At 42.2% G+C, this 16,314-nt stretch overlaps 1 protein-coding gene across 3 annotated transcripts; it reads left to right on the forward strand.

The window, feature by feature from the left end:
* Window positions 1-7,405: 7,405 nt before the first annotated feature.
* LOC141545129 (zinc finger protein 454-like) lies at window positions 7,406-14,074 on the forward strand. 3 transcript variants are annotated; one of them, XM_074272122.1, is made up of 6 exons: window positions 7,406-7,719; window positions 7,927-8,044; window positions 8,144-8,226; window positions 9,510-9,636; window positions 9,964-10,059; window positions 12,180-14,074. In XM_074272122.1, the coding sequence occupies exons 2-6, from the start codon at window positions 8,020-8,022 to the stop codon at window positions 13,919-13,921; spliced, it is 2,073 nt and encodes a 690-aa protein (XP_074128223.1). In that variant the 5' UTR covers window positions 7,406-7,719; window positions 7,927-8,019; the 3' UTR covers window positions 13,922-14,074. The 3 variants fall into 3 exon arrangements, with proteins under 3 accessions (XP_074128223.1, XP_074128224.1, XP_074128225.1); XM_074272123.1 differs by lacking the exon at window positions 9,964-10,059; XM_074272124.1 differs by lacking the exon at window positions 12,180-14,074 and having other exon boundaries at window positions 9,510-10,059.
* Window positions 14,075-16,314: the final 2,240 nt, after the last annotated feature.

The following is a 16,314-nucleotide window of genomic DNA, read 5'->3' on the forward strand; positions in this document are numbered from 1 at the left end:
TCAGCAGGATGATTTCAGAGAGGCCTGGAGAGACTTACATGAACTGATGCTAAGTGAAATGAGCAGAAGCATGAAACCACTGTACATGGCAACAAGATTATATGATGGTCAATTCTGATGGACGTGTTTCTTTTCAACAATGAGATAATTCAGGCCAGTTCCAAACATCTTGTGATAAAAAGAGCCATCTACACCCAAAGAGAGGATTGTGGGAACTGAGTGTGGATCACAATATAGCACTCTTTTTCTTGTTGGTTGCTTGCATTTTATTTTCTTTCTCATTTTTTCCTTTTTTTTGATCTGATTTTTGTTGTGCAACAAGATAATTGTATAAATATGTATGCATATATTGGAATTAACATATATTTTTTACCATGTTTAACATATATTGGATCTAGGGTAGGGAATTAGGGGAAGAGGGGGAAACTAGAACACAAGGTTTGCCAGGGTCAATACTGAAAAATTTTCCATGCATATATTTTGAAAATAAAAAGAATGAGTGAGCCAAACAACAAATCATAGAAACAATCAATACAATAATGAGATAACAAACCAAAACTTATGGGATGCATTTAAAGTGGTTGCTAGGAGAAATTTTACAACTCTAAATGATAACATGAATAAAATAAAGAGAAGAATAATGGATTGGGAATGTAACTACAAAGCTTTAAAAAGGAACAAATTTTAAATCCCCAATTAAATACCAAATTAACAATTCTGAAAATCAAAGAAGAGATTAATAAAAATGAAAGTAAGAAAACCATTGAAGTAATAAATTAGAGTTGTTTTTTTTTTAAGCAATAAAACAGAGAACTTTTGGTTAATTTGATTAGAAAAAGAAAAGAAGAAAATCAAATTACTAGTATCAAAAGTGAAAAGGGTAAACTTATCACCAAGAGGAAATTAAATTAAACAGGTAGGAGCTGTTTTGTCCAACAGTATGCCAATAAATCTGAATGTATTTGAAATGGATGAATATTTACCAAAATATAAATTGCCCATATTTTAACAGAAGAGGAAATAAAACAATCTTATTTTAGAAAAAGAAATTGAATAAGCCATCATTGAATTTCTTTTTTAAAAATCTCCAGGGCTAGATTAATTTAGTGATGGTAGTGAATCCTACCAAATATTTAAAGAACAATTAATTACAGTACTATATAAACTATTTGGGGAAATAGGTGAAGAAATACTGCCAAATTCATTTTATGACACAAATATGGCATGACACCTAAACCAAGAAAAGCCAAAAGAGAGAAAGAAAATTATAGACCAACTTCACTAATAAATATTGATGCAAAAATCTTAAAGTATTAGCAAAGAGATTGCAGCAATTTATTATCAAAATAGTAGTCTATGACCAAGTGGGATTTCTATCAGGAATGCAAGACTGGTTCACTCACTACCAGGAAAATCAGCATAATTGACCATATTAAAACTAAGAGAAATCACGATTGACAAAATATAGCATCCCTTTCTATTGAAAATGCTAGAGCGCACAGGAATAAATGGACAAGCAGCATCAGTAAGCATTATACACAATGGGGATAGACAAGAGGCAATCATGATGACATTGGAGAGAAATAAGTTTGTCCTTTATCACCACTATTACTAAACATTGTCCTAAAAATTTTACCTTTAGCAATAAGAGAAGAAAAATAAATTGAAGGAATTAGACAAGGCAATGAGAAAACAAAACTCACTTTTTGCAGATGATGTGATGGTATGCTTAGAGAATCCTAGAGAATTAATTTTAAACTGTTAATTTTAGTAAAGTTGCAAGATATTAAATAAACCCACATAACTCTTCGTATTTTGTTATTTTACCAATAATGCTCAGCAGCAAGAAATAGAGAAATTCCATTTAAAATGCCTGTAGACATTGCTGGTGGAATTGTGAATACATGCAACCATTCTGGAAAGCAATTTGGAACTATGCTCAAAGAGTTATCAAACTGTGCATACCCTTTGAGCCAGCAGCGTTACTACTGGGCTTATATCTCAAAGAGATTTTAAAATATGGAAAGGGACCTGTATGTGCAAGAATGTTTGTAGCAGCCCTCTTTGTAGTGGCCAGAGACTGGAAATTAAGTGGATGCCCATCAATTAGAGAATGGTTGAATAAATTGTGGTATATGGATATTATGGAATATTATTGTTCTGTAAGAAATGACCAACAAGATGATTTCAGAAAGACCTGGAGAGACTTATATGAACTGCTGCTGAGTGAAATGAGCAGGACCAGGAGGTCATTATATACTTCAACAACAATATTATATGATGATCAATTCTGATGGAGGAGGCCCTCTCCAACAATGAGATGAACCAAATCAATTCCAACAGAGCAGTAATGAATTGAACCAGGTAAACCCAGTGAAAGAATTCTGGGAGTTGACTATGAACCACTACATAGAATTCCCAATCCCTATATTTTTGTCTGCCTACATTTTTTATTTCTTTCACAGGCTAATTGTACACTGTTTCAAAGTCTGATTCTTTTTGTACAGCAAAATAACTGTTTGGACATGTATATGTATATTGTATTTAACCTATACTTTAACATATTTAACATGTATTGGTCAATCTGCCATCTGGGGGAAGGAGTAGGGGGAAGGAAGGGAAAAGTTGAAACAAAAGGTTTTACAATTGTGGATGCTGGAAAATTACCTATGCATAATTTTTTTGTAAAAATTAATTAAATAAGTTAATTAAAAATAAAAAATAAAATGCCTGTAGACAATATAAAATATTTGAGAATCTATATGCCAAGACAAACCCAGAAATGCAATTACAAAACACTTTCTATACAAAGTCAGATCTAAATAATTGGAAAAATATCGATTGCTCATGGGTAGGCTGCACTAATATGATGAAAATGATAATTCTACCTAAATTAATCTACTTATTTGGTACCAAACCAAACTGCCAAAAACTTATTTTATAGAGCTGGAAAAAATAATGAAATTCATCTGGAAGAGTAGATCAAGAATATCAAAAGAATGTATGCAAAAAAAAATGCAGAGAAAGTTGGTTTAACCATACCAGACCTAAAACTGTATTATAAATCTGCAGTAATCAAAACACTTTGTACCGGCTAAGAAATAAGAGTGATGGATTAGTGGAATAGGTTTGGTACACAAGATTCAATAGTCAATAATTACTTGATACTTGATACTACTTGAATTTCTGGGACAAATTTGACAAAAAATTGCTAAGAAAACTGGAAAATAGTATGGCAGAAACAAGGCATAGGCCCACATCTCACACCATATATCAAGGTAAGGTTGAAATGGGTACATGATTTAGATATAAAGAGTGATACTATAAGCCAATTAGGAAGGCAAGGGATAGTTTACCTGTCAGATGTCTGAAAAGGGGAGGAATTTGTGTACAAATGAAAAAAACAACATTATAAAATGCAAAATAGATCATTTTGATTACATTAAATTAAAGACTTTGCACAAACAAAATCAATGCAGCCAAGATCAGAAGGAAAGAAGAAAGTCTGGAAACAATTTTTACAGGCAGTGTTACTGATACTCATTTTTCAAATGTATAGGGCAGTGAATCAAATTTATAAAAATACAAATCACTCCCCAACTGAGAAAGTCAGAGGATATGAACAGACCATTTTCAGATGAAGAAATTAAAGTCATCTATAATTATATGAAAAAAAAAATGTTCTAAATCACTAATAATTAGAGAAATGCAAATTATAAAAACTCTGTGGTACCATCTCACCCATATCACATTGGCTAAGATAACAAAAATGAAATGATAAATATTGGAGGGAATGTGTGAAAACTGGGAAAACTGTTGATGGAACTGTGAAATGATTCAACCATTATGGAAGCCAATTTGGAACTATGCCCAAAGGGCTATAAAATTCTGCATATCCTTAGATGCAGCAATACCATTACTGATTCTGGATCCCAAAGAAATCATAAAAGAAAGAAAAGGACCTACATGTGTAAAAATGTTTCCAGCAGCCTTTTTTTATGGAGGTGAGGGATTGGAAATTGAGTGGATACTCATCATTTGGAGAATGATTGAATAAGTTAGGGTGCATGAATGTAATGCTACTACTGTACTATAAGAAATGATGAGCAGGATGATTTCAGAAAATCCTGGAAAGACTTCTATGAATTGATGCTGAGTAAAGTTCATGTACTCTATGCAGTTTGCATAGAGTTATCATTTACAGAGGTATGGAGGGGGAGACACCATGCAAAGCCCTGGTATTAAAGGCAGAAATAGGACAAGGAGACTCCATTTCCCCCTCCCCCCCAACTTCCCTTGAGAACTGGAACAAATTCATAGGTCATGATCTGAGGAAAAACCATAAAATTGTCTTTTGTAACATTGCCTGGTCCCAATGCAATCTAGAAGATCAAGAACAGCGGCCTAAATATGGTTCTCTACATCATAACACTATTCTGCAATTAGATTTATTTTGCTGCAGTGAGTGAATATGAACAGAGATAAATTCCAATTCCCTAAGACTGTTTCAGTCAGAAACCACCCACTTTCATGTGTAGATGATTAGAACAAAGGGTGAGTGAGGGACTATGGTTTTGGAATTAATTTCAAACTCTGGAAAGTCAGGGAGGTATTTGAAGAAGAAGATAAATTCTCTTCTGCTTAAAAAAAAAAGTTTATTTACTGTTGAAGTTTTTGTCTAGGCTTTATCTTTTTTTTAATAAAAGTTTTATTTACAAAAAACATATGCATGGGTGATTTTTCAACATTGACCCTTGCAAAACCTTCTGTTCCAAATTATCCCCTCCTTCCTCCCACCCCTTCCCCTTAAGATATATGTTAAGTCCACTACATATGTACATATTTATACAGTTATCTTGCATAAGAAAAATCAGATCAAGAAGGAAAAAAAACTGGGAAAGAAAACAACATGCTAGCAAACAACAACAGAGCAAGAATGCTATGTTGTGGTTCACACTGAGCTCCCACAGTCCTCTCTTTGGGTGTAAATGACTTTCATCATCACTGAATAATTGGAATTGGTTTGTATCATCTCATTATTGAAGAGAGCCACAGCGACAGAAGTGGATCACAAAATATTTTTACTTTTTTGTTGTTTGCTTTTTGTTTTCTCATTTTTCCCCCTTTTGACCTGGTTTTTCTTGTGTAGCACGATCATTGTGGAAATATATACAGAAGAATGGCACATTTTTAACATATTAGATTGTCTAGGGGAGGGGAGAGATGGAAAAGGAGGGAGAAAAATTTTGAACATAAGGTTTTCCAAGGGTGAATGTTGAAAACTTTGCTTATATTTTGAAAATAAAAAGCTATTAAAAAATTAGCCCCTGCCTTTAACTTACTTCCAAGTGTTGCCCTAGGATTTTAAAGCTTTTTCAAAGATGCTTTCTTCTCTGTACCTGAAGAGATCTATTTGCTAGTTTCTTTGCTTTTGAATGGTATTCCCCCAATGGGGGGACCACTCTTCTCCAGGGTTTTAGAGATAGTCCCCATTTTTTTTGGCCAAGTGCTGTCCAGTGACCTCCCCTCTAGATAGGCAACTCTCATACAATATGCTAATAGCTTCGTGGTATGTACCCCTTGTGAGAGAAACGTGCCTCCTGGCATCAGCAAGGACACTAAATCATCTCACCAGATATGGTTCTCCTTCCAAAATTCAGGGCCCATCCCAGTCTGTAACTGACCTCAGCCATATCCTCACACTTGGGCCGACATCCCGTGCCCCGTCCAGAACCACAGCTATCCTCTCCAACTTGGGTAAATCCCTCTTTGATGGCACCTTTTTTCTAAAACCTTGAAACATGTCTGCCTACCCTGGGCAGCCTGTGCTAAGGCTAACTTTGCCCCCTCTCTTCTTCCAACCTATTTAAAGGCATGGCTCTTTCTCAGGGAGGATTGCTTGTTAGATTTCACCCCAGAAAAGGTCCAGGCGGCCAAACAAACCCTAACCGAAATGAGGCAAGAGTGCAAATAAGACTGGGCCAAACTCCTACCCATCTGTCTTTTCTGCACAGGGCAGCCCCTGAACAGATGTTAAACTTGGCTCTTTTGAGCCTTTATGGGAGACCCTTTCTAATGTGGGACGTCCTCCATGACACTGGCATTGTGACACTGAAAGAAATGAGAGCTACCCTCCAAGATCATGTTAATTCCAGCTCACCTGGGTTGAGTCGGGAGTCACTTATCCCCTCTACCAACCCAGGGACCTCCTATATAAGACAGATCGCCAAAAGCACTCCCACTTATTCCCAAATGCAAAGATCCTCCTTAAAGCTACTCTTCCCACTCCCCAGCTGTCAAGAAGGGCAGCCCACTCGGACACACAAGACCCAGTGAAACCAGTCCATGTTTCCTCAGAAGCTCCTGGCCTGGATACCCTGGAAGACCCACGCGTCCTTCAAAGAGGCGTCACGATGACTGATCAGCCCTGATGCGCGCTGCTTTTTGCCATCCTTCTGCCATTCCCCTCCTCTTTCTTCCTCCTTCTCTTGCGTCCCTCTCCTTCACGGGAAGACTAGGCTTATTTCCTCTTTGGTCCCACTTGCTATTTTCTTGCTCTCCTTCGGTCCGCCACTCCCTAATTGTTTCCTTTATTGCTAAATGACTTAATCAGATTAAAGTGGGGGCTGTTTTCTCTTCCACCCCGCACCCCCCTCGCTGGCGAAGTGTGGTGAACAGCTCCCCGGCGCCCACTTCGGCCACATGACGGGGCCACACCCCCGTTGCCGCGCCCCCGTTCTGCTTCCCGGAGATGACAAGTAGACCAGGGGCCTTCGTTAGCTCTTGCGGGGCTGGGGTCTCAGGTTGGAGTGCCGGCTGTCTCAGGCAGGGACGGGGAAGTAAACGTGGTACTCAAACTCTTGCAAACATGAATGAGGAAAACTATTTCCACATGGTATTGGAAAAAGAGAAAATACTGGGAGATAAGAATAATGAATGGAAACAATTCAGGGAACACAAAAGAGAGGGAAAGGGTCTTCCCGTCAGAGAAATGGGCACACGGGAAGTGGGGGAAGACTAGATTCTGCGGGCTCAGGAAATGGGCTGTTATCTGCAAACAGAGAGCCTTCCCCTCTCAGAAATTAAGGAGAGGCAGGCGTGCTCAAGAGAAACCCCGCCCTCTCCCGAGAGCGCTCAGCTCCCTCCTCCCAGGAGGCCCCACCCCGGCTGCTTCTCCTCCTCCTCCGTCCTTAAGGCTCCTCCTCTTTTCCCTCTACACTGTCACGTGGGCATCCACACCGCATCAGGAGAGCAGCACTGGGCATGCCCCTGATTCAAAGAGTTTTCACCTTCCCACTATCCGGACTTCATTTCCCAAGAGGCTGTGTGGGGTCAGGTGATCCAGAACCCACGGCATTGTGGGAGTGATCATTGAGAACTCTTAGCGCGCTTGCGTGATTTCTTTCTGGCCCCGGAGTTTCAGGGAGCGCGGATGTTCAAGAGGCGCGTGCCCGGCGGAGCCGCGTGCCCGTGTGCGCGCTCCCGGGTCTGGAGTTGTGTCTGTGGTTTGGGAGCCAAAGGCTGCCCGTGTGTCCCCCATTCTGTCTGTGACTCCCCAGGGGTGTGTCTCATCTCCTACTGTGTATGCCCGAGGCGACCCTCCCAAGCAGCCTCCGGAGGGGGGACATCACCTGTATCTTACACAAGGGGAAACTGAGGCAGGCCCCGCCCCAGTGCCTGAGATTGAATTGGAACTGAGGTCTCCTGGGCCCGAATTATGTGAGACACTGTCCCTGTGTCCTGAGGGAGGGAGGGGAGTGGGTTCTCTGATTCTTTCTCTTGTCCTACTGGGGGCCATGGGTGGGATGCATGCAGCCCTTGGGGAGAGCCCATCCCTCCTGACCTTATCCCCCTGGGGACGAGAGGGGGAAGGGAGGGGGCGCTCAGCTGAGGGGAGACAGATCTGACGGGGAGACTTCTCCCCAGAGCTCCACGCAGGGAGCAGGATCTGGGGCTTTGAGGGGCAGGAAGTGTGTCCATTCGGAGGACCCCCAGGAGGAGGACCTGGGCCCAGTGACCATGGAGAGTAGGACAGAGGCCCGAGGTGAGCCTGCGGTGGGCAGGGAGGGAAGGGTCTGGGCAGCATGGACCTGGGGCTGGGGGGGATGGGGTGTTTCCTCCTCAGCCTCTTCTTCTCCCCCAGACGCTGCCGTCCCCCAAGACATAAGCAGAGGTCAGCATGAAGAGGGAATGACCCCTGGGCTACTGGTGGCCCCCAGCTCCCTGGTGAGTGGACATCCCCTGGGGAGTGTGGGTTCCCCTGGGATCCTGGGGCCCCTGCCCCAACTCCACACATGCCTGCAGCTGGGAGGATGCTTGGGGATCAGACCTGTGCTGTTTCTGATGGGGAAACTGAGGCACAAAGTGGTGACGTGTTTGGCTATTATTAAGAGCCAATACTCTCCTGGACTTCGATGTGTTTTCAATGCTCCTGGCATCTCAAAACCCACAGACTCTCCGTCTCCCCCACATAGAAGCCCTGACAGGCAGGCAAACGAAACTTACCCATGGGCTGTGTTGGCCCTGAGGTGTCTCCATTCTTGCCCTCTCCGGCTGGCAGGAAATGAAGCTTTGTTTTCCTTTGGGAGGCAGGAACTAGGGGAAGGGCAAAGAAAGGAAACAAGCATTTATTAAATGCCTCCAAGGTTTTAAGCACTTTAGATATGTTCTCTTAAAGAAGGGATATTTTTTTTAGTCAATTAGGGTCTCACACCTATTAAGTATTAATTGTCAGAAGCCGTATTTGAACTCAGGTCCTCCTGATCTCAGGGCCACTGCTCTATCCACTTTGCCATCTAGCTGCCCTAGAAAGGGGGTGTTATTTTTCCCCTTTCAGGATTGAGGAAACTGAGGCAGAAGTGAAGTGACTTGGCCAGTAGAGAGTGTCTGAGGCTGCTCCCAGACTGCAGGCCCGAGCTCTGTGGCTTTAACTAGCTGGAGGGGAGGGGGAGAAAAGAGAGAAAATAGATTCCTCCTCATAGCAAAACTTAAAGGAAAGGCTTCATTTAGGACTACTTTTCTTTGGGTTCCACTCCCTTGGATTTGCCTCCATCCACACTGGGCTTTCTCTAACGCCATCCTGTTCATCATTGCTTAGAGGCCCCCACAGCTTGTTCTGCCATGCCCTGTCAAGGAAATGCCCAAATTCTAGAAGTCATTTGGTCTGTGTGGAGTGTCCCAAAAGTCTGAGGGCGTTGGACCTGCCCTCTTTCAGTCACTTAGCTCCAAGAACGGCTCTTTAACTCAGACCAGGTTTTTAATCAACAGAGTTGATTAAATCATTACGCCTCTACATACCGTATTTTATGTCTGAAAGGAAGGATTTCCTTTCGATTTAAATTTAAAAAACTAAAACTTACATTCTGAGAAGATTCTGAAAGATTCCCCAGACTGCCAAAGGGAAATGTGACAAACAAGGGGAAGGAAGGAGACCCTAGGGAACAGAACCCAATTTCCTGGGGCATGGGAGGGGCAGGCTTGTGAGTGAGCAGGTGTGTTTGGTGTTCCAGGTGTCACTGACCTTCAGGGATGTGGCAGTGCTCTTCAGCCCTGAGGAGTGGAGACACTTGAACCCAGCTCAGAAGATCTTGTACCGGGAGGTGATGTTGGAGAACTATGAGCACCTGGTCTGTGTGGGTAAGGGGCCCAGCTCCCTGCATGCCGGTGGCCTGGCTCAGCACAAGCTGTGGCCCGTCCACATGACAGCTTGGCCCCAGGCCTGACCTTGCCATCCATGACACTGCCCCCTGTAGCCAGGTGAGCTCTGCCCCCAGAAATGGGCATCTTCCGTGGGCAGCCCCCGAGTCCCCATGATCAGTGAACTCCCACAGTGTGTGGCCCCAGCCTGGCTCCCCCAGGACAGAATGCCCAGCAGAGGTCCCTAGCATAGTGCCAGTCTCTTCCTGAAGGGGGGGAGCTGGCATGGACTCCAGAGGGGGCTCCCATTTCTCTCCCCTCAAACAGGGCTTCCCATCTCCAAGCCAGAGCTGATCTCGCAGCTGGAAGGTGGGGGAGGCCCATGGACGCTGTTGGAAGGAGAGCCCAGAAGCTCCCATCCAGGTGAGAGATGTCCCTAGACAAGCTGGCATGAGGGGCCTCCTCAGCCTGGTCCCTGCTCCCAGTCTATCTGGGCCTGAGGCCTCTGCCTGCCTCCTCTTAGGAAATCCTCACATGTGGGGCAGCTAGGTGGTGCAGCGTATAGAGCACCAGCCCTGAATTCAGGAGGACCCGAGTTCAAATCTGGTCTCAGACACTTAACACTTCCTAGCTGTGTGACCCTGGGTGAGTCACTTAACCCCAGCCTCAGGAAAAAAAAAAAAAAAAAAAAAAAAAAGGAAATCCTCACATGTGCCCTGGCCCCCCCCCCCCCAGGAGTTTCATCCCCATTTTACAGATGAAGAAGTGGAGGCCCCTGGAGGAGGCTACTCACCAAGAGCTAAGTGACCCTCCTCCCTCCAAGGCCTTGCCCTGCCCTCTGAGCTGTTCTGAGGGCCCAAGTGCCGGCCCTGACTCTCACATCCTCATGTCCTTGAGGACACAGGTGCCAGGTGGGCACTGCACATAAGCAGGCCTCTGAGGCCCTTGGTCTAGGCTCTCTGCCCCTATCACTCCCCACCCCAAGAGAGCACAAGGGGCTTTGGGCTATGGACCTCTTTTAGTCAGTCAGTCAGTGAATGCTTCTTGAGCACCACTGTGTGCCAGGCTTTGAGGAATCAGGATGCAGGGAATGGCCAAAGATAATCCTGCTTTCCTGGAGCTTCCAGTCCAGGAGGGAGGCAACAGGCAGAGAGCTGTAGGATGAGTGCCTCCCAGGGCAGCTGGGGAATGATCGGCAGAGGGAGGCGCCTTGCAGGACTTTTGTAGGAGGCAGAATTTCATCTGGGGCTTCAAGGAAGCTGGGCAGTGGGAGAAGAGAGCATGCAAGCAAGGGCACCAGGCAGGGAAATGCCCAAGGCAGGGTTTTTTGGCTTGTGCGTGTCCTGTACCTGTCTCTGGGTCTTGCATGTGGCAGGTGATCAGGAAGTGTTGGGTGAACCACATGTGCCTGGTACCCAACTTGTAGCCTTTCCCTGCTCTCCTTGTTCTGCCTCCAATGGGCACTTCTCTAATTTTTAGAGCTATAGAGCAGTTTTTCTATCTTGGCTTCCTTCCTTTGAAAACTCCACTTTCATTCTCCGTTTCCCCTCCAGCACTGAGCCTCCCTTGCTTCCTCTATGTTGCTGGGTCCAAAATCGGCATAAACTCCTATGCTTGGACTCAAGGAACAAACTGAGGTGGGAGCAGCTACTGCCAGAATGGATCTGGGTGTAAGTGGGCTCCAGGAGCAAGGAGTCAGCAGGGGCACAGGGCAGCCAGAATAGCAAATGGGAGCTAGTGTTGGAGCTAAATTTAGTTATGTTCTCTATGGATCTGAAAGAAAAAAAATAACCAACTGGAGGCCAGGAGATTAATTAGGCATTCTAAAACAGGTGTCCAGTGATTAGGGCCAGTTTTCTGATCTCAAACTCTCTAGCAGTACCTGTTCCTCATCTTATATTTCTAGTTGTGTACGACCCTCCACTTATTTTATTCCTCTTATGTCCTTACTTTAGTCATTCAGCTCTAAGTCTGAGTACTTTTATTACTTCATTATTTTGGTGGAAAGAAATTGGTTTTTACTTTACAACTATTTGAAGAAATTTGTTTTCTATCACTGTCCTTTTATGTTCTGAACACTGGAAGACATGACAGACCAACAACCTTGCTACTGTCCAAAAGGCAGGAGAATGAATGGTTCCAAAATTGGAGAGTTGCCTAAGCACTTGAAGAGTGTAAATGCTCAGAGCAGGAGTCTAGCCAGGGGAAGTTCTCCCTAGCATTTGTTTTTGAAGAAGGGACAGGAGAATACCTTCATCCAGCTACCATCCCATCTCTCTAATAAACTCCTTCATGGAGTTTATTTCTTTTTACTGAAGTTAATCCAATGGGATCCATCCAACCCCTGAATTCACTTGTGCTCCTCGACACCTCAGCAGAAAACCAGTGTATCAGAAATCTCAAAATCTAGTTGAAAAATCTAAGCCTCTGGTGTTTAGTGTTTTTCATTTTTCTTACATACATGGAAATACATTCTTGAAAAATAATGAGGTCTCAATAGAAAGTGTTTACTTTTCTTTTTTTCTCTTTTCTTCTCTACTCAGAACTTGAGACTAGGCTGGAGACCCAAAAGACAGTTCAGAAGATGGGCATTTCTATGGAAGAATCATTGGATGATGATCATAAAAGCATTTTTCCTTGGGATTTTAAACCTGGAGAAACTTGTAGTTTTGATATCAATTTTGAGAGTTATCAGTGCCAAAAGGAGAGAGATTGGAAGCCAGGAACAGCTATTCAGGAAAAAATTCCTAATGAAGCAAGAAGCCATGAATATAAAAAATTTAGGGGCAATTTCAGTTCACAGTTAGTCTTTGGTTTACACAAGAATGGTTTTTCCAAACAGGAACTTTATAACTGTGATATACAGGAAAATAATGTTAAGCCATCTTCAGGCCTGCGTGGTCATAATGGATTCTCAGGAAAGAAATCTCACAAGGATAATGAAAATAATAAAATCTTTAGTGAATGCACAGACCTTATTCAAGATTGCAAAATAGCAACTAAAACAAATCCTAATATTGAATTTGCCAGAGCTTTCCATCACAGACAATCATCTCAACATCACAGAAGCTATTCTGCAGGGAAACCTTATCCCTGCATAGACTATGAAAGAGCCATAAGCCAGCAGACACATCTGATTGCAGATCAGGAAATTTATGATGGAAGTGAACCCTTTACTTACAGCAATTGTGAGAATTCCTTAAGCAATAGTTCATCCATTATTCTGTGTCACATAATTCATAGTGGGCTGAAATTCTATGAATGTCACAAATGTGAGAAGCATTTCAGCAATTACATGAGCTTTTTGGTACATCAGAAAATTCATTCTGGAGAAAAACCCTATAAGTGTAGTAAATGTGGAAAAACTTTTCCTCAGAGACAAATCCTTATTGAACATCAGAAAATCCATTCTGGAGAGAAACCATATAAATGTAGTGAATGTGGAAAAGCTTTCACTCTGAAGGGAACTCTTACTGAACATCAAAAAATCCATTCTGGAGAGAAACCATTTAAATGTAGTGAATGTGGAAAAGCTTTCACACAACGAGGAAGCCTTATTGAACATCACAGAATTCATAGTGGGGAAAAGCCATATAAATGCAATATTTGTGAGAAAAATTTTAGTCATCCACGAAGCCTCACACTTCATCTGAAAATTCATTCTGGAGAGAAACCTTATAAATGTAGTGAATGTGGAAAAGCTTTCATCCAGAGGGGATCCCTCACTGAACATCAAAAAACTCATTCTGGGGAAAAACCCTACATTTGTCATCAATGTGGAAAAGCTTTCACCCAGAAGGGATCCCTTGGTGAACATCAGAAAATTCATTCTGGGGAGAAACCCTACATTTGTCATGAATGTGGAAAAGCTTTCCCTAGAAAGGGAAAACTTAATGAACATCAGAAAATTCATACTGGGGAAAAACCCCATAAATGTTCCATATGTGAAAAAGCCTTCATCCAAAGACATCGTCTTACCAAACATCAAAGAATTCATTCTGGAGAGAAACCTTTTAAGTGTAGGGAATGTGGAAAAGCCTTCACCCAGAGAGGGTATCTAACTGAACATTTGAAAACTCACACTGGAGAAAAACCCTATAAATGTAATGTATGTGAAAAAGCTTTCAGCCAGAAAGGAGACCTTTCTCGACATGAGAAAAGTCATACCGGAGAGAAACCTCATAAATGTGAATGTGGAAAAGCTTTCAGCCGGAGGTTATATCTTACTCAACATCAGAAACTTCACAGTGGGGAGAAATCTTGTAATAATGCTTGTAATAGTTAATATTTTATAGTGCCTTAAGTTTTACAGTGTAAATTTCATATGAATTTTCTCATCTGATCCCTGTGAACATACTATGTATGGTAAAGACTTTACCTAGTGTATATCCTATGTGCAATTTTTATTCACCATCAATAAATTAATACCAAAAAGAAATATGTTAAAACATGTTACATTTTTTTCCCCATTTAAAGGGCAGGCTCATGGATAGGGTGGAGGCAGAAGTTGGGGGAGGGAGGAGAGAATAGAAAGAAAGGAACAAAATAGTTTTCAGTCACTGAACAAAATATAAATGAGATTTTAATATCAATGAGCCTAGAGAAGCAAATATCATGGGAAGATTCATTAACAAATGTCCTTTAAAAAAACTAAAAAGATTTAGAATCATTTCTTATGTTGTCCACCTCCCTGCTTGATTCATTCAATGTATAATGACTACAACAGTATAAATGAAAATCATAACAAAACAACTGAAACCATATACCTGAAAGCATCATACCCAAGGATAGTCAGATGCTGAGACCTCAAGGGACACTCAAGCTCCTTGATGATCAAATAACTGCAAGTGCCCAGACCCTTAAGCTCCATTGTGAGTCTGGGCATTTCCTCTCAGGTCTTGACTTTTCCTCTCATACTTCTTCATATCTTGTTTTCAGTCCTGAGCAGCTAACATAGGTGGCAAGAGCAGTACCCTCTAAGAGATTTCACCTTTTACCAAAAAAGAACTAGATCTTGTTTTGATCTCTAACAGAGCCTACTGATGTCTGTGGAGATTCTATAGTGGAAAGTTCCATATTAGTATGACATGAGGAGGTTATAGAATGAGAATGAGACCAACTCATGTTTTAATGATCTATTTAGGAAAACTAGATCTGGACATAGGAAAGTGATGAATAAAGTATAAAACAGTAGGATTGCAGAGTGCAAAAGCATGGTATAATAATCATCCAATGAGAAAATTAGAGTAAGAGATTTTTTTATAAATCCCTCTCTGACTCCTGATCTTAGGATTTCAGGAAAAGCTGAGCAAGGCATTGAAAAGGGAATGAGACATGAACTTGCATGAGATCATAAGATGAGCAGTTGAGTAAATAGTGGAACATGCACAGTGAGAAGACTGATATAACGAACAAAGAGTGCTTGTAGGGAGTTTTAAGATTAAAGGCTGTTGTATAGGTTTGGGGCATAATGGGGAAAGGAGAGACTTCAAATGTCATCCTGAGGATTTAGAATAATCCTCTAAGCAAAAAGCAATAGTCAAAAATGGGAAGTTTTTGAACATACTAGCAACAGGATGCAATCACTTAGTGATAGGTTAGCTTATTATTGTAATGGAGTCACTTGGAAGAGCCTAGGTAGCTTGCTTCTGGAAGATTGAGATGACAAAAAAAATCATAGTACCTTGGATAGATGAGCATTAGCAGAATTCTTTAAGTGGTTCCAGTCTCCCCATAACATGATCAAGAATGGCCTTTTTGATTGCCTTGGAAGCTGAAAGTGAAGATGACTTCAAAAGACAGTAGCGACCAGAGACTCAGCCATTTCTGAGCAGTGGTTTCTTATTTTGACTTTGGCAGCAGTGTCCAATGAGAGGACGATGCTAAAACTAGGTCTCAGTTCTTCAGGGTAAAGGAATTGGAGGCTGTACCTTAAAAGCAAAACAAAATGAAGCCTCCAAAAATGTCACATGTGAACCACCTGAACTTGGTGGGCCCAAGGTTATGTAGAAACGCTGCTAAGAAGCCATCCTATGAGTTCAGTGAAAAATGGAAAATAGCCAGTCCAATATTAGGTGTTGAGAAACAAATGAAACATGGCAACATAGCATTCAATGAGTCTTCAAACTGGGATAAGGACAAATTATTTCACAAAAACTGCTTGGAAACTTTGAAATAGTTTGAAAGAAATTAGATTTCTGATGCCATGTTATATGCCACAAGTAACTCCAAATTTACACCATCACCATTAAAATTGATCAAATCTGAAACACAAGAATTCTGGTCTGTTATTGTTTGTCCTTTTTCCACTGAGGACCAATGACAACATGGTTGGTCTCGCCTTAAACATGAATTGGATTTGCATGAAGTCATCAGCCTCACTCTCTCCTCCTGAGTCATTAAAGTCCAGGGACAAGACAAAAGTCAGGATAATAGAGAAGATTGAAGAGGCAGTGAAAGACCCAGGCATGTTCAGTGACTGACCAAACTGTCAGTGCTCCACAGCCCTTGCTTCTTTTGCCTTCCTGGCCATTCTCATCTTCCCATTCTGTCTGGGGAAGCTTTCAGGTACTTGGGATGGATACTCTCCCTCCAGCTCACCAGATGGTTGGAGGACCCTTGGCTACCCTCACCCTGGTTTAGGTGGATGGCAGATATGGCTTTAGAAGGTATGACCCG

This window comes from Sminthopsis crassicaudata, chromosome 5, assembly GCF_048593235.1.
Source record: "Sminthopsis crassicaudata isolate SCR6 chromosome 5, ASM4859323v1, whole genome shotgun sequence".
In the NCBI taxonomy this organism is placed as follows: domain Eukaryota; kingdom Metazoa; phylum Chordata; class Mammalia; order Dasyuromorphia; family Dasyuridae; genus Sminthopsis; species Sminthopsis crassicaudata.